The 19000-nt window shown below is 40.2% G+C and overlaps 1 protein-coding gene and 1 long non-coding RNA gene across 2 annotated transcripts in view; both read left to right on the plus strand.

The window, feature by feature from the left end:
- PTPRG (protein tyrosine phosphatase receptor type G) overlaps window positions 1-19000 on the plus strand; it is a gene marked incomplete at its 5' end in the record, with an annotated part of 303590 nt that overhangs the window by 236036 nt on the left and 48554 nt on the right. The window contains one exon of the mRNA XM_033517345.1: window positions 1194-1326. Within this exon, the coding sequence (XP_033373236.1) occupies window positions 1194-1326 (133 nt within the window). The remainder of the gene's footprint in view (window positions 1-1193; window positions 1327-19000) is intronic.
- Window positions 1341-10707, plus strand: LOC107210270. The gene is made up of 3 exons (XR_001523895.3): window positions 1341-5395; window positions 6496-6586; window positions 10187-10707. It is a non-coding gene; the product is annotated as an uncharacterized LOC107210270 (long non-coding RNA).

Consider the following 19000-nt stretch of genomic DNA (forward strand, 5'->3'; position numbering starts at 1 on the left):
TATAATCTAAATGCTATTAAAATAGAGTATGACTTCATAGTTTGTGACATCTGGTGACTTCCAATTATCTGTGTTTTGCCTGCCTATGGTGAAAAGGCAATTATGTTCTTCTGGTAGGATTTGCAGCAGTTTCAGAAGATATGATAATACAATACTGAAGGAGGGCAAGGAAAGACTCACACAGGCTTATAAGTGGAAGTCAAGTGTGCATGTTTCAATCCTTGAAATCTGAAGCTGTTTGTAGTAATCCTTTCCCATTATGTCCTGTTGACAGGTATTGATCAACCACTGCCTGTTTGTTAGGAAACATGAATAAGATACGGAGTCCGCTTCTGCATTTTTCTTTTATCATTCTGTCTAAACCAATTTATTCATCAAGTCTACATGAATTTTCACGAATTAGATATCTTCTAAAATACATTGGTTGCAGTGTCTATGCTCATTGGCTCCAGTACTTGCAGAACTTCTAGATATCCATCTTATATATGATACAATAATTTTAGTGAGATGTCATGCAAAAAAAGTGAAGCGGAGTTAACTCAGCCAGATCTCAGGGTATTGACGAACTTTAATTTTGTTCAAAAGCTGTGGCATAATGATTTCTTCTGTCAGTTACAACACATCCTATCCATTCATTCATCCACCCATCTTGACAATCCATATGCTAAAAAGTGCTTTTGCATGCAGTAACCCACCAGATTGTGACAATTCTGCAAATGATGTGACATGACACCCAACATGTTGAGGATTTTTTTATTTTAAGATAGTTACCAAGAAATTTATTTCTAAAGCAATGTATTACACGGAGCTTCGCAAACAGGGCTGTCCTGCACTGTTGAGAAACAGAGTGCATTTATCTGCAAACACTGATGACAGAGCACAGCATTGGCTCAGTGGGGTACTCCACATCTGATAATAGGTGCTTGCACGAAAGAGTCCTAAAAGCGTCTATGAGACCGTAATTACAGGCAGTAGTAAAATCCTAGCCATATGTGGCAATAAACACCATACTTCTGTGCTCTCATGTCTCAGACTGAAGACAAATGGAGTCCCACCCTGCAGTTAGAGGATCTCTGCTCTGTTTACTCATAGCATGTAAAAGGGATAAGCTATTTGTTTTGTTTACACATTTTTTCATACAGTAATTCTTTTTTCCATCCAGTGATTGGTTTTGTTATGTGTTTAACACACAGCTGGCAAGAACAGCTCCAGCATGGCCACAAGACCTTCTCCTGGTAAAATGGAATGGATCATCCCACTGATTGTGGTCTCAGCACTGACCTTCGTGTGCCTCATTCTTCTCATTGCTGTGCTTGTCTACTGGAGGTGAGCCTGTTTCCATATCAGTGGAAACTGATTAGGATTTGAAACACATTTCAGGTGGTGTTTTTAATGTGGTCCTGTGTTCTTTTATTTTATTAGTAGTTATGGTGATAGATGCATTAGACAGTTTTCTGGGTGCTAGAACAGCTTTGTTGGTTAACTATTCAGCTGTCTTAAATACTGACTGTGGACTCTAATTCAGAAGTTTGAAAGGAGCAGCAATTTGGATTTTTAGGAAAAAATACTTAGCTTAAGATGTAATGGGCAACATATGGAATAATTTGCTGAATAACACCATCAAAGCAAATGGCATGAAAACAAGTTTGAGACACATATTTCAGAAAAGGAAACATGGTATTGAAATGCACAGCAGAGAAACGCTTGTGATGAAAGGATAACCCTCAAGGAGACATGCGTGCTGGACCAAGGGGTCTTTCCTTGCACGGCAGTAGTTTGTTTTGGTGTTAGAAAAAACATTAGAAATCAAAACCCAGAGAACTAGAGGAAGCAGAAGAAACATAGTTGCCCTTGGCAATGCATTGTGAGGATAAAACAAATTTTATTTTTGCCTTTGCATTTCTGAGCATTCGTGGATTTAGATGATTTGAGACCGGAGGTGACATAAGCAGAACAATGAAGCAGAGAGAAGCCTTCTGCTTGTTTCCATCTCATCAGTGCCCTATTATCCAGGGACCAAAATAAGGAATTAGAGAAGTTGCTTGGGAAGGTTTGGCAAAGCATTAACTTTGTTTGGTCTCTTTGTGGCTCATTCTGTGATACAGCAAAGAAATAAGTTTCATGAAGAAGACTTGCTGTAAGGAAGCTTCATTTTCTGTCCCCTTTATTTGGAAAAGGAGACTGTCATTGTTTGATAATTTTCCTTTTTCCATCTGTTGAGCTTCCATGCTGTGTTTTAGAGACTCCTTGTAACTGAATATATTTGGAAATGATCTGTGCTCCCTTATTTGCAGAGGTAATTTGCTGTTCTCAGTTCCTTTTTCATGTGGATCCTGGACAAATGGTGAAAGAATATGACTAATGTTGAAGAGAAAGGGTCACTTCCATCTTTTTCGTGTGGTGGCCATCTCAATAACAAAAAGGGATGGGAACTTGCAGGCAAGCAGAGCTCTGAATTACCTTTCTACTAAAGTTTCCTGGATTTAGTACTTTAAATGGCGCTGCTGCACAAAGAGACCTGTGTGATTTTAAGTTGGTAGAGTGGAAGATAAACTAGGTCAGTATAATGAAGCTGCAAAAATTGTGCTGCCTTTTATCCCAGAAAAAGGGGGAGAGCACAATCACAGGGTGACCAGGAGCCATGACATCCGCTGGGACCTGTTGGTAGTTGGGCTCCCCAGGCAGGAGGGACAATGATACCGTAGTTTCAGTTTGCTTCTGTGTATCTTTGATTCCTCTTGAGCAAAAGCTGGCCTGGCTGATCCTTGAGCTGTCATGGGCATGATGAAGGGGACTGTTGCTCCCAAGACCTCTAGTGCTTAAATTGATTTCTTTTAGCATCAAGTTGAGAATTTGAGTCTTAGCAGACAGAAAAGGTGAGGAGACCAGATCCTTGTATTACTCACCATATGGATTCACCATTCACTTCTGCAGTGGCACAATGGTACTTCTTTTTCTGCTTGCTTTCCTTTCATGCTGGTTCCTGAAATTATGTGCTGTAGGGACAATAACTGAGTATTTCTGAAAACTGTACACTGAGATTTTAGGACCTTCACTGGAGCACTGCTAGCTCGTCTAGAGCCCATTAAAACGTGGGCGTCGTGAGGTGCTGTTTCCCAAACACATTATTTTTGCATTTCTGGGCATTTGTTTTGCATCTGTGATTTTATACCCAGACTCAGTATCATGAGATCCATCTGCAGATCTTCAAGGTCAGTTTAAAATCTGACTTGGATTGTCTGCAGTCTTTGCCACTGTTACTCTCACAGCCTTTGCTACAAGCTCCGAGAACTGCAGAGTGTGTTTGGTAGTGACCTCCAAACTATTTAGGGATTGAGTGTGACTTCAGCTTTTTTGCAGCAAGATGAGTTCCTATAGTATGCTGAGCTGTAATATGGCTTGAAACATGTCTTTTCTAGAACTTCAACTATATTCTGTAGCAAACTGAACTAGTCCTGAGTATTGACACTTAGGAGTAAACCCAGGGTCAGTGTCACTTTCATCTTCACACAGGTGCAGGAGGGTGACTAGAGTCAGGAAATCAACTGAAATATTTTTATACACAGTAATTTCTGTCATTTGGGGGGAAATAACATATTTTAGAAGAGTGTGGTAACCTTCCACTGTTTGTTTTTCATTCTGATTTTTAATCTAAACACTACAGTCCTATAGGCTGTCATTTCAAAGGGAAAAAATAAGCAGAGAATATTAAGAAGCAATTAAGATTTTAGAGTTTAGCCAACAGCAAATTTTAAATGGGAACTAAATTATAGCCATTTCTCATTTTCAGCTAAGAGGAAGAAATTCATTCACGACTGTAGCTGGAGAGTTTTCTTTTTCTTTCTTTTGAACAGATACTATAATTCACCTTGAATTATTGCCACCATCAATATCATGATCCCAAAGACAAAATAGGAATATTGTACTGCATTTCCTATTAAATCAAGCTGTTTATACAGTGCTAATATGTTTACTTTCAGGGGGGATTTTTGGAACAATGCAGCTGCTGCCTTTCAAAGAGCAAGCAAGCTTGTGTTGCTTGTTTTATAGCTGTGTGTGTATATGAGACAGCTTGGGAAAAAAATGTCTTTAATTTTCCTTAGGCAAAATCCTATAGAATTTCGTAGATGGAGAGAGTTTTCTTAGGTTTTTGTTAAGCATCCTGTCAAATTGAACAGAATCATTAGGACAAGTCCTGTGACAGAGCCTTGTACTTCTCTGGCAGTGTCTTTCTGTGCAGGAGAAATTACACTGAGCACCAGCAGATGTGTTCTTTTTTCTGACTTGGTCATTGATTTCTGTGGGACCTCAGGCCAAGTCACTTAGGGGTTGAGAGTACTGTTGTTGAACTCAGTGGCAAAGATCTCACTGGGAGCAAGCTCAGGTGTTCAATATTTCAGCATCGGAGTTCTGACACTGGTGGAACAGCACTGAAAAAGGATGGTCAGCTGTATTTGTATATCAACTTATAATATAGCAACAAAAGCTGCAACATAAAGAACCCTCATATTTACCATGTCTAATAACTGTGCCTCAGAAAATTACCTTTTGGTGTTAAATTCTGGGGAGCCTGCACAGCTGCTTAGCCAAGAGAGCGTTAAAACTTAATTGAGAGAAAAAAAACCCCAACAATTTCTGCCTGTACCAGGTTGTAAAAAGTGCTGAAATTGTTATTTGAACCTATCTCTAGGTTTTATTTTATGAGTATACAAAGTGTTGTTCATCTACTGTACTGATTGGAAAAGGAGCATTGCAAATTTACAGACCATTGTAAAATTGTTTGCTTACAATGATAAAAGCTTCTTTCAGCTTACTCTAAAATGTTTGTGATTCTTCTCATTTTCTCACCCATGGAGGAGGTTGAGTGGTAACACTTTCTGAGACCCTGGGTGTTAATTTTAAGAATGCCTCAGATGCAGTTGCATGAGTATTTATTTCAGCAGCAGCAGTTCAGGCAGGGTCCTCTGTTCCTGCCCTTGTTCTGCCCTCTGTGATCCCATTGCAAATGTTTGTACAACCATGTGAGGAGATGGATTGCAAAATAATCCATGTTTAAAAAAAAAAAAAAAAACTTTAACAAAAAAATGAGAGGAGTTTTTCATGTCCTGATTTAAACCAGATTAGCTCCTAGTCTGGTTCATGTAGTAACAGGACAGAGCTGTACCAGCATAACTGAGGGAGCAGCACAGGGCAGGGATGAGAAGGATGGATGGGGATGCTCGTTCCAACATGGTCCTTAGCGATGCCTGAGGACCACGTCCAGGTGCTTGTGCTCATCTTGGGATGGCAGTGCCCCAGAGCTTGTGTCACCACTGAGGAGAGCTGACAAGGACAAGAGACTTCTGTTCTCCCTGGAAACAGGCAACTCCCCAGGGAGACAAGTGAAAACACGGAGGTGAGTGCCATACCTGAAACTTCTTGCAGCTTCCATATCGTTTTTTAGTGCCCAGCTGTGCCTTGCTCATACTGAACTAGGCATGCCTTTGTTTTCCTGCCACATTTAGTCTCATATGATGAGAGATGGGATAGGGCAGATCACTGCCTGGTAAATGGGATGCAGCCTAGCCTGATTTGGAGTCCTCTGATCTGCTCTCAATCCAGGCAATGCAGGAAAAGCACTTCAGCTTTTATTGCAGAAGATCCAGGTCGTGTGTGATTTTGCCAGTGCCAGAGGTAAAGGTACTGAACCTTAGGCCGTTCTGTGTTTAGTATCTCAAAATACTGCTCATTTTCATTAAAAGGGAGCAGGCTTGTGATCAGCTCTCTCCTGCCCCACTCTGGGACCCGACCTCGTCCTCTCTGCTGGTGTCAGGCCCTCACTTTCAAGCTGGATGCTCAGGGCAGCCACTGGTTACTTGTTCTGGCTGTTGGTACCATACTTTCAGCATTCATCATTCTTTCTTTATGAGGAAAATGAATATGAAAACTTCTCTGGCAGCATCTGTGCTCTTTATCCAGCAGGACACAGCCTGGGCACAGGGGCATGGGGCACAGCCCAAGACCAGACTGGAGCAAGCTGCTGCACTTCAGGGTGTTGGCTCAGGGGTTTTATCGTCTCCTCCTGCAGGGGAACTGAGCCCAGCTGATCCCAAGGCTGTGGGACACGGGGCCAGCTCTGTGTGGGAAGTACTGAGGCAGAGGAGCCCAGGATCTGCACCTGCAACCATCCCTCCCCAACTTCTTGTTCCATAACCATTTCCCAAATGGCTATTGAGGGCCTTTAGAAATCAAGGGAGTTGTCAGTTGTTATAGTAACAAACCCCCTGCTGCTGAATTGGCCCCGAGATGCCCATTTGGGCTTTTGAACAGACTAACTCTGGCTCATTAGACAAAAAAGAGAGAGAGACAGATTTGCAGATGGAAAGTTGCTTTTTAATCATGCTGGATGATCTGTTAAGAGCTTGACTGTGGAAAGGGGCATGGTCTCTCATTATATGCCTGTTACATTTATTCTTTTTTAATTAACACTATGTTTAATTTTTTGTCATGAAACAGAATTCTACAAGATCCCATTTCCTTCCTGGTGAGGCCAATAGTGACCTGCTGCTTTACAAACCAACATATTTTGTCTTGAGAAAGGAAACAGGTATTTGCTAAGCTTAAATACAGATTGGTGGTGATTTCCAGAACGATCAGGGTATTGATAAGCTCAGAAAATAGTACTTTTAATTCTAATTATAGAGCATCAGGACCAAAATCAATAAGCACATTCCAGTCCAGGAATGCCCCACTTCAAGGAAATAGGACTGTCTAGACTTTGCTTCAGGTTGAGACCTGAGCCATCCCATTGGTATTAACAGAATGATTCCTGAATAACTTCTACCAGCTACAATAGACTTTGCTGTTGTAAATTTGACTCCACATGACTGAGGAACCTGTATCATCTTAAATGGGTTCTCAGGAGTATGTAATTGCAGTATCAAATTTCTTCTTGCCAGATATTTGAAGCCAGCTCCTTCCTGTGCCCCACACAGCCAGCCTTTGTCTGAATTTCATGAATCAGTGTTCTCCTCTCAGCTGTCCTGTAAATAAAAAGCAAATACAGTTTTATAGCAGGCTGATGTATCTCCAGGTGTAAATAAGAGAGGACTCTGGGGTTTTTTATGTAATTCACCTTTTCTAAAAGGAAGATTGTTGCATCAGGTGGGGCAGGCAGGGCTGTTAGCAGACAGGAAGCAAATACTCAAGTACATGAAAGGGGTGTGCAAGGAATCTGTGATCTTCTGCCCCCATTGTGCTGTGGATGTGAGGGGCTTTGGCTTCAGTTACAGCAAGAGGGAAATTTTGGTTGGACATTAGAAATAGCCTCATGATAGGAGAGACAATATAGTGGTGGTCTATAGAATTTCCATCATTTCTAGGTTTCAGACAAGGTTAAGCAGCTCCAGTGAGGAGCACCACAGGATTGTGATCCCTCACAGGAGCTTCCAGGCCTTTCTCCACAGTTCTGCAGTGCCAGCTTTGAAGCACACACGGAAGTGTGAGGAAAGAGGAGGGATGGTACAGTGTGATAAACTGCCCTGTAAATCATAGCCTGCCTTGTCACTCTTAAACTGTAGCATGTGGGTCAGTTGTGAACATCTTTCTGCAGGCACTTTCATGGACGTGGCCACTGAGCTCAGTGTGCATCACCTTTATTTTGAAAGATAATGTCAAGCATGCAATCATGAGTCACACAGTGGGACAATACGTGCTTCGGGTGTGGAAGACTAAAATTCAAAATATCATGTTGGTGACCTTGAAAACTCCCAAACATGAAAAGTATGATTTTTATTTTTAATTTGCTATATGATGTGTCCCATAAGAGCTGAGACATTCACGCTGTACTTTGCCCACAGGCCATCCTAAGGGGGTGAAGCTCATGCAAAAGACTTGGCAGCAAGTTGGAAAACTGCTGTTGACACCTCTCCTCAGTGCTTTGTTTAGAGGTGTAGCTGAATTTCCCCAACATTTTCAAAAATACTTTCTTCTGCAGAAAGAGCAAAGGAGAATGGGCAAGGGCAGCTGAGGTCAGGCAAGGAGGGATCTGCACAGCTGCAATCGATCTTGCTGTTTTGTCTCTGTGGAACTAATTAAATGGATTAATTGCAGACATATTTTTTTCTCTGGAAATGCTTTCCCCAGTGCTGTTGTAATGGTGAGGTCTGGAAAAAAAAGAGCAAGATTTTATCTGTGCAGTTACTGGCTTAATAGTTTGCAATGCATAAGTTTGAACAAATACTTTTTTAAATATCAAAATATTCTTATTAATCTCCATTAAGAACAGGTTTTTGAGTGCTCAGAAATAACATGCCATGAGGAGTATGGGTTTTCTCATAACTACAGTGGTAGAGGATGCCAGATGCCACTGGCATCTCCTACTCATCTGCTGGGTCTGTTGTAAGTTACTGTAGAGGAAACTCCTATACTACAGCTTTAAAATTTTTGAACTTTGACTTTTAAAGCTGTGAGATATTTTAAAAGAAAAAAAAATCATTAATGCTTTTGTGAAATTATATCACTTTATGAAAAGAAGACTCTATTAAGAAATAGATGCACTCTTTTTCTATTCCCCTTTCCATCTCAAAGAAACAATTTGCATACTCATTGTCATTTGATCTATTGCCAGTTAATTTCTTTTCTACAACATTCTTAGTATGTAAGAGTATGTGTAAAAGTGTATACAGGTATCTCTGGAGTAGACTCACTCTCATAAATCGGTAGGTTCAGAGCTAGAGCAATGTCTCAGACAAACTGTGAATGAAATATCCTATAATACAGCTAGATGTACCCTGAGGGAACAGTATACCTCTGCTGTGAAACTGTGAATTAACCACAGCAACCAGATAAATTATAATTTTTCTCTCTCCTTGTAACCATAAAATATAGCTATTGAAAGGCCCTATCCTGTCCTAAGTCCCATGGCAGCATTTGGATTAACATTAGCACCAGCTATTTCACAGCAGGATGTAGTCTGAGTGTAAAATTATAGGCTAAGAATATTAAATCAATTTGGCAACCTTTGCTGCTTGAATAAATACTGGGAATCAGCAAACTAGTAAAACAATAACAAGCAGGGATGAACTTCATTTTTCTGTTTTTAAAACCTGTGCAATTTGGGGAAAAACAGGGCCTCGGAATGCACAACACATTGTGCTGCTATTACAAATGCTGCAAGTACATGAATTCATTCAGTTTATTGTAGAATGCTGAGTTGGTTGGTTTAAAAGAAAACAGTTCCTCTATTGCTATAAACAGCATGTGTTTTACTCTATTGACTTACAGGTTAAAATCCATTTGAGTTGCAACTTGTAAGCTGAAACAGGCGTAGGCGGCATGCCTGGGTCTTGATTGGTGGGTTGTTTCATGTTTTGGAAACCCTGTCTTTTCCAAGAAAGAACAAAACCTTTTTGAAATGTCCTAGAAATTGACATTTATAAAGTAGTGGAAATAAGCCAAATTTGAATTGTAAAAATATTGTTAATGTTAAAAAAAATCAAAACTATTCTTATTAATGGCAAATGTTTTATTCCCTGAAGGTTCAAAATTGGTTTATGTTTTTGATCAAATTCTCATTTAAATGGATGTATTTCTGCACAGTAATTCGCTCTCCCACATCCATTTTTAACCATCATCAGAAAGTTTCCAGTGAGTGCTGGTAAAATTCCTCATATTTTGTAGGACCCACATCATCATTCAAAATGATGATCATTTACTCTCCAGAGTCTTAGAAGTTCCCTAAATTTCAGTGTTCATCACTAACAGCAACTGGTATTGCAGACATGAAGTGAAAGCTGGAAGAGTCAGTCCTCATACCTGCCTTATTATTTCAATTTGTTTTGTTGGGGTTTTGTTTTGCCTTTTAATAAAAGCTTGGGACATAAATGGACCAAAGTCTCTTCCCATTCATTCAGTTCCTTACTTTTGAAGCATTCTGTGTGCTGTTTCAATCAGGAGTAAATGGATTTGCTTTGCAGGCTCAGATGAGCAAACTGCAAATGCTGGTTTAGTCAATTAAGGCTGAATCTGGACTTTATCCACAAAACCAACATTTAGACAGCAGCAAAAAAAGATTCTACTGGCCTAGATATCACTGCAGACATCATACTCATCTGAATGAACTGGTTTTTGCCACTTTCCTCAATTTTACGTAGAAACAAGACTTTTCATTTAAAAGAGCTTTTCCTGCAACCTGTTTATTTTTCAGCAAGGTTTTCTGAAGGTTTCTCATGACAGAAGTTGAAGTCATGTTTTCTGCTAGTACCTTGTCTCCCTACAACTGTACAATTGTCCTGTGTCCTTGTTGGAATTTTGGAGTCCTGGAGAGGAAGGAGAGAATGATGAACAGCTTATCAAGCACCAAGGACATTTACTTGGTTTACATCTGCCATAGCTATTCTGAACATGTTTATGGTGTGGAGGGTTTTATAAACTTTATATTTATTAGCAGTAATTCCTTACTATTAAAAAAAAAATTAATATTTAATAATTAAAGCACACCATTTGCATGCACAAATCACCATAATTTGACTTGGGTGCTATTTAGTACTGAATCTATTTAGGCAAAGCAATTGTATCTCTGTGGAGATCAATCCTAAAGAATAAAAGAAATTAAAGGATTTTAAAATTAATTAGAGCAAAGAAAAGATTGTCTTCTTTTTCCTGAGACTATGGAAATAAAGTTTCTGCTTTCTAAAGCAAAATATAGTAATTAGGAAATTTGAAAATGGAAATTAGCCTGTGTTGGTCTTTGTCTTTATTTATATCATTAAATGCAGTCTTTAATTAGCATATATATTATTCATGTTTCAATATAATCCATTTTATAAGTCTAAGTTCAAATATAAAAACCAAAATGGGCTTGATGCACCCGATTGTTCACATGCAAAGCAGTTAACATAGATGTAAAGATATGAGGTGAATTGAAACATCCATATTTCATAAGGATTCAGTCTATGTTTTCTGAAATTATGGCTTGAACTCTTATTTTTAACTTTTGCTCATTTGCATACATATTACTCCCTGTTTAAATGATGTGTTAATTCTATTCATTAGACTTCAGTGGATGCTTCTGACTCTCCTGATAATCAAGCACAGGTCCCTGGAAAGCAAATTATGGACTTTCATGTTGCAAAACCCATTGTAAACGTGACATTTATCACTGCAAAGCCAACTCCTGTGGAGCACTTGGCTGCAGTCAGGAGGGCAGAAGCCTTTTTCTTCTGCTTATGGTAATGATTGTCATCTGTGGATAAGGAGCTGGCACCAGGTCCCCAGTGGCTCTTCAGAAATGGGCACTTCACAGTTGCTCCACAGCCTTGATGGTAAAAATGCCAGTTCAGTTCTTTGAGGGAATAGTTTGACTCAGATCTTCACACAAACAGCTTCAAGAAAATGGGTGGTGAGGAATTTTCTGTTCCATATAACATGATGGTGGAGATCAGGATGGGGAGACCTGACCTAGATGGGCTCTGTACTGTCTGAAGTATATTTGGCTGTCAGAGCTCGAGCCTGCAGCTTTGGCTTTGCTGTGCTTCCAAAATATGCTTGTACTTCAAAATCTGGAAGAAGAGAGCCCTGAAAGCAAAGCACAAAGGTGACAGCAGTACAACAGCTGTCTTTCTCTTTTTTCTGCTTTACTGAACCATACCCTGTTGTGAATGTGGGAGGAATCTGTGGGAAGAAAAGGGGCAGTGAGACAGTAGTGGAGTTAGGTGTCTGCTGTTGCATGTTGATTTGCCCAGGCCATGTCAATTCATCTCTTTAATTTTAGGTATAAAATTGTTTTCCCAGTGGCATTGTTTTCCCAGTGGCAAACCCAAGGTGATAATTTTGGAAGGTTTTATGCTGATGGGTGAGCCCTTAGTGGTGCCACACAGGGAGTTGCTGTGTGTGCTCTAATTAATAAAAAAAATGATGGGAGAAAGATTTATATTGGCTTCTCTGTGAGGAAATCCTTGACATCTTTAAAAGCCCGTAAGTATAGTTTCCATCTGTTTTTTTGCAGAGCCTGGACCTTTTCAAAAGCAGTGCTGATATGCTGCAAGGAATTAGTTGAGGTCTTTGTGATGGCAGAGGGTGAGAGTTCAGTATGTGGTTTCGTTAGCCACAGAGCTACAGAGAGCAAGTTCCCTGTTGTACAGCTTAAAGGTGCAGCTGGGGACTACTAGAAGGAGACCTGTTGTTCCTGCAGCTTAGTTTTATTCAGAGAGCAGAAGAGATCATTGCATTTGATACTCAGCAGCTGCTTCATCTCCCTGTGTCTGGCTGCATAATCTCACTCTCAGGATCTTTCTGCATGAGAAACAGCTGGGCACTGCTGAGCACAGGAGAAATGATCCCATTTCACCAGCCTTTGGGATAGCCAAAGCTGCAGCTGGGCCCGTGGGGCAATGAAAAATCTGTGTGTTAGTGCCTTGCAGTGCTGTCTGTAGGGTCTGAGTTTGCACTTGGATCCTCTCTTTCCTTACCAATGCTTCTTTGTGCTGAAACCATGCAAGGGAATCTCTGAGCTTTACATCAACGTTTTTGAAATACTTAAACCTGTCTGCAGCCCTCTCCTCCTTCAGTCCCTGGGCAGTGAGTGGGGCTTCTGCACTGTAAAGCTGGGACAGGCTGTGCTAATTTCCTGTGTGATGAGTACAGAAGAGGATTATGAGGAAAAGGGACTTTAACCTTAGCCCAGGGTTTAAGGCTGTCCACAGTTCTCAATTTCCTGGTTTGGTTTTGTTTGTCTTTTATAAACCTGGAAAGTAGGCAGCTCACTTCTTTTGGGAAATGAGGCAGGGGATAAGCGTTCCACCTTCCATTCTCTTTCCAGAATTTTTTCCCTTGGTGTGCCAAATACAGCAACTTCCCATCCCAGAGAAAGATGTATTGGCAACCTCACTTCTTATTTTGTTCTGGTGACTGGGTTAACATTGTCATTGCTCTCCTCCAACCTTATTGTATTTACTGAGCACTCTGCAAAGAATGAGTTAAACATATACGGGTTGAATGCTTTCTGTTACAACTGATGTTCTCTCTTGACCTTCTTGTCTTCACGTATTTTCCCCTTTTAAAGTTACTAGCTGTATCTGAGATCTTAACATCAGTGGGCCATTTTGGAAAATAAATATTAATGAGATGGCTGCTGATAGTATTGTGTGGGTAGAAATAAATGCTTTTATAATAAATGGAATTTAATATTAATTGAGTGTTTTGGAGTTAAAGCAAGATATAAAGTGACAAGCTTGTGGCACAACAAAATGCCCTTTGCAGGAATCCAATTAGAAGAGGGAGCAGCAAATTCTATGCAAACTTGTTTTAATCACACAGGGGCAATACAGGAGTGGAGCGTAATTTGGAGCCTGGGACCTGTCCCCTTGAATGTCTCATAATTTCCATGAATCAACATTTAGCTACTATGTAGTGCCAAGTTTGCATTATTCAGCTTTTTCCTGACAATGCTGCATCCCTTGCTGCAGTCCTCCCTCTCCAGAGGGAGACAGTATGTTTTGCAATAAAGGACACATTAATTAATGCACTGTCCTGCTGCATGTCTGTTGGAGAAAAGTGACTCATTTGTTAGCCTGCTGAAATTACTTTGCACTGAAAATTATCTGCTGATGTTACAGGCTTTTTCCTGATCACTTGAAGCTGTTACCTTTGCCATTTCCTCAATGAGGATGACCAAGAGTTGTTCCCTTTCCAAATTGCATTCTTTGTTCGTGATTTGCAAAAATAGAAGGTTTGCTGAGATGTGTTGTAGATAAATGGCTAAATCCTGCCTCAAGAAACCAAGTGCAGTTGTCAGCTATATCTTGTCTCATAAAGAGTGATGTAAAGTATTCATTTAATTTGAATTGTTCAAAAATAATTTCTCTAAATATTATGTATTGTTTTCATCTGGCAGATGGAGTTGCAGAAGCTGCTATAGCAAGAGTTTGTTTGTGGCATTTCAGACAACCTGGGTATTGTGTGAAATTGGCTTAGCAAGCCTCTAAAAGGAGGGTGCAGAATGTAAAGTGAGGGTGTAGGAGTGATAGCCGGGGCACTGCTTCCAGGCTGATAGAGAAGCGTGTGGGGAAAAAAAAAAACCCAAAAAAAAACCAACAAGGAGCAAGTCAATTTATCCGTTCTGTCAAAATGGCTATGATCAGCCAGGAGGCAAATGAATAAACGGATCAACAAGTATTTCACACTTGTGTGTTCTCGACAGGAAATCACAGATCTGAAACCAAATGTCTGGGACAAAACTACCAGAAATAGTGGCAAAATACTCTGCTGTTTAGTCTGTATTTTCAACATTTTTAGCTCACAAAAGTCCTTGAATTAAAGCACTAGAATAAAGCAGGAACTTGTTACTACATTTCCCAGCTATGAGCAGAGATGAAAATATTTGGGGTGGGTCTAAAGCAGGACCTCAGTCCCCACTGGAATCTCCCTTTGCTGCACACCTGGGTGTGTCTGGCTGGCCATGGTGATGGCTCCTGTCTTTTCTTCTCCCAAGCTCACAGTCTGATGGCAGCCAAAGCATCACCAAAGATGTGAATCAGAAGGTGGAAATGAAATGCATGAATACAGCAGGAGGAAAATGGATGTGGATTGCTAGAGGTGCCAGGGCTGAACAGCTCACCTGGGAGCAGACAGATATCTACTGCGTTCCTCCAGGACACTCTGTCTGCCAGAGCAGCCATGGCCCTTCATGAGCTTCAGGAAAAGGAATTGCAGAGCCAAGAGCTTGTGTTTAACTACATGTCTGCTTCTGAGCAAGTTCCTCGTGCATCCAGGCACATTTCTTTATACATTAAGAAATGCTTTTTTCCTGAGATGTGAACTGCAGTTCTTGTGGGTTTTTTTTTTCCTTCTTTTCCCCAATCCCATATTTAACACTGAAAGGTTATCAAGAACTTAATAAAAGATAGGTTTAAGCTTTAGAAGTAGTACAAATAAAGAGAACAGGCCATAAATAGAAAATATATTAAACTGTATCTGGTGTTAAGAGCTCTAATAATTAACACAGTTTGACTGAATTTCTTCTGTTTTGCTTATCTGCAGTGAAATTTTGTCTTGAATCAAAATGGTCTGCTCCTGTGATTAGTAGCTGTTTCTACACTGTGATCAAGACAACAGGAGAGCAATATTTTATATGTCTGAGTGTGTGCTTAGTGCAAAAGAGTTTGTCATGAGGATGAAACCAATTTCTAGTTTTCTATTTCTAATTTTCAAAATTATTTCAGTTGATTTTTTAAATAGAACATCTCTTCTATGTCTGTTACTTTATGATTTTTCAATTCTTGTCTCTTCTGTGTAATAAGAAGCCTGCTAATAGACATTCTGGTAACTTTTCTGATATGCTTATACTTTGAATCCTTTTTGTGTAATAAATGTGTATTTCCTTGGTACTAAAATTCAAGAAGCTTTGAATGGATTATAGGCCTGAAATTTTGAAGATGTCCTTAATAAATATTTAGAAAAGGGAACTCTTCCTCTGTTTATTTCATGCACTGTCAGGATCATGCTTCCAGTCCCCTCTACCTCATGGTGTAGTGGATTCTACCTCTGTTACTTGCTTATAATATTTCTATATTTCTTATGGCTTATTTGGTCTGTGGAAATGTAGTTTAAAACATACATTCTTTTTGTTTTCTGTGCTTCTTTATTATGTCTGTGTATGCTTGTACAAGTTTGAAAGCAGAGCTTCCAAGTGAGAACTACAATTTCATAGGAAAATTAAAATAAAAGCAGAAAACACTGTCTGAAACTCAAGAGTCAGGACACAACCTGACACTCTGTTGGTCAGGGTGGTGGTAGCAGCCTGATTAAATGGTGAGTGCAGTCCTGCTGCAGTGACAGATGTGGTTCTGTTGAAGTGGTGATCCTGCAGAAGGGTCTGGTTTTCCTCTGAAGATCTAGTGGTGGTTATGTAGCTCTTGTCCTCTGGGAATCCAGTAGGTAGTCCTGCTCATGCTGTTCCAAATCTCAGATTATATCCAGGTAGGAATGCTTGGTTCCTCCCCCTGGGCAGAGCATCTCACAACAGGATGATGTAATTTCTTGAGTCATTCAGTAGGGTCTTGATGGCCCTGTAATAGAAGATATTCCCCTGAGATAGTTATCAGGAGTTGGTGATAGAATACATACTTTTGATTACATCTTACATTGTAACCTAAGAAAATACTTAAAACTGCTGTCTGATTTTTTGGTATTAATAAGATTGTTCTTGGAGTTTAATTATCTTGGGATTTGTTGTTGTTGTTGTTGCTATTTATTTTGTAGGAACATTCTCCCAGGAAATGCAGTAGTTTAAGGCAGATGCTACGGGAAGGGTCCTGCTGATGTGGGGACTTTTCATCGTGACACATTAATTGATGTGGGTCTGCAAAGGGAGCCCAGTGGGGATGTTCACACCACGCTGGCTGCCTCATTTAACCAGAAACCACTTCAGCAAATGCTACTGTGCAGCACAGCTCTGTTAGTGCAAGGTAGGAAGCCCAGCAGACAAGGAGTGCTGGAGCAGTCCAAGCTCTCAGTACCTGTGTGTCGCCCTGGCATCAGGGAGAGAGAGATCCCTGGGTCTCACTTGGGTGTCTCTCCAGAGTGAGGTAGGGATGTATTCCTCATACTGCAGCACAATACAGAGCATGGTAACTCTCAGTGGTCTGGTTCAGTGGTTGGCAGTGTATTGCCACGATATTTGTGTTTCCTTGTCACATTTGTTAACCTTTGAATGCAAGAAACTCATTAAAGCAATTCCTCAGACACGCACTCCAGCCTTCCCCAGAGCTCTCAACTCAGGCTCTGATTAGCATCAGCAACTGCAAGAAGCAAATCTCCAAATGGGTTGATTGATAGCGAGATTAATGATCCTCAAGATTTCTATCCAGGTTTATTATTGGAAGGCTTACAAATCTTTGCTTTCAGCAAGATGTGTGGGGAGGAAGGACCAGCTGGCTGCCACCCAGTCTGTCTATATTAGCGTGAGGAGGTGATGGACAGAGCCCTGTTAGAGCACCAGCACTAAGCAGTGTATTTTCAGTGTTCCTATTATCTACCAGGTACTAAATGATTTGCTCCTCTGCTCTTGGTGACAGCTGCTCTTTTCTTTTGTGCTGTGCTTCCAAAGGTGTAATGCCATTTCTAATTGTGTTTTAAACAGAGTTAACAGAGACACCATAAAATTTTTAAAATAGCTATTTCTTGTTGAAGCGGCCAATGAAAAAAGCCCACCCTCCAAATATTCAGTGATTAAGAGAGAAAGGAAATAATCATTCTTTTAATATTTATCTTGGCCCCAGATAAGCTAAACATGAATTATGTCCAGCAGTGTTGGGAATTCTTCCTAGTTCTCCCATGCAGCTTTAGTCCAGGTGCACATGGACACGTGTGTTGAGAAAGATGAAGCTTCCCACTGAGTATTTCATTACATTTAACAAACTGGCATCTCTGATTGAAGATGGGCAGAGACATCAAAACTGAGGAACAAGCTGTGCTTAAATTTTTATGAGACTTTTGTGTTAGATTCCAGGCTAAGCCTTGGGATACCTGAAATGTGTCAGTTGAATGTCCTGATGACCCATTTGGAGGAAGAAAAGAGTATTTTTTGTAAAGGCAATAGCAGAGCTCTTCCGTTTTGAGAGTAATTAGGTAGGAGTAATTAGGGACATTTATGTGAATATTCCAAAGAGAGACTGCTCTCTCTGTTTCTGTTGTCCTCTCCGAGGTTGGATCATCTCTGTTTTGGTTTTCTTATGTCACTGTGTCCAATCCAGAGGAATTACACGTTGCATTTATAATTACCTGCATTTTATCATCCCATTGTGTGACCCTGTTTTTATTCATTTTTTTCCTAAGATTCATCATCCTAAAGGGAATTCATGGCCTGAAATGATAATATCAAGTGTACAAAATTTTGAAATCTTGCAGGCGCTACTGGAAGCTCCTCTCTAGTAAGAAGCAATCTTCATTGATTGCTGTGGGTCTTGTGATTATGGAACAGCTCTTCACTAGCTTAAATCCAGCTTTCTTTTGTGAGAAAGTTTTAAGACTCCTTTTTAATATTACATGATGTTTTGGGCATTGGAAGCACACATTTTTTAGGAAGTGCCTGAGGTATTATTTGATTGGAAAAGGCATGTCTTTGTTTTCCTCTGTAATTTTCTAGCCTTTGTTATGAGTGTTGCATTACATAAATAGTTGGCTCAGGGAGAAGAAAATTAATATGGTCGGGATTTCCTCTGGTTTTTAAAGCTGTGCTGAATTTTAAACCATTTTAAGATACCACCTAGAGATATGTCTACCCTGTTTTTGCCTGAAGACATTAAAGTTCTGAGTGGTAATACATATAACCAAGGAGCTTGTTCTCCTGCAGGAGAAAATACTGATGAGTAAACCCATTCAGTCATCTGTAAAATTGCTGAGTGTATCCAAGGCAGCTGTTGTGAGTATTGATTAAAGCAGGAGCGGAAGGTTAGGTGCCTCTGGCCCTGTCAGAGGTCACCAGGAGAGTAATTAGCTACCAAGTGTCACAGGGCCAAGTGTCATCACAAATAAGGTTTCACCATTGCCTTCGCTGTTCTCCAGGGACACCAGGATGAAGGGACAAGGAAGCGTGGAAAACGTTTGTGCTGAGTTAAACTAAGACTTATCCACTTGATTTGCAATTAAAGAGCTTTCTAAGTACATTTTTGCACTGGCCACCTGGGTGCTTTCTGGTTGTGCAGCTGATGAAGGGAGAGGACATGAAGACAGCCCATCTGGGGGTGTTGTCATTTCTTAACTGTTTAATTATTTGAATACCCTTCTAAAAAGCACTGTGTCTCACATAATGCCTGAGTTCAATACTATGGGTGTCTATATATGGGTGTCTGGGCCCTGGGTGCAGGATGGGATCTCAGCAGATTGGAGAAGAGGATTTTTAATTTTGTGGAGAGCTGTGTAGTCAGCTGGCAAATTTAGACCATAAATATTAAATTAACTGTCGTTTCATGTCAGAAATCCCTAGTCTTGTTTGCAGATTAGTTTTTCAACTGGACAATTT

Source organism: Parus major, chromosome 12, assembly GCF_001522545.3.
Source record: "Parus major isolate Abel chromosome 12, Parus_major1.1, whole genome shotgun sequence".
Classification (NCBI taxonomy): Eukaryota; Metazoa; Chordata; class Aves; order Passeriformes; family Paridae; genus Parus; species Parus major.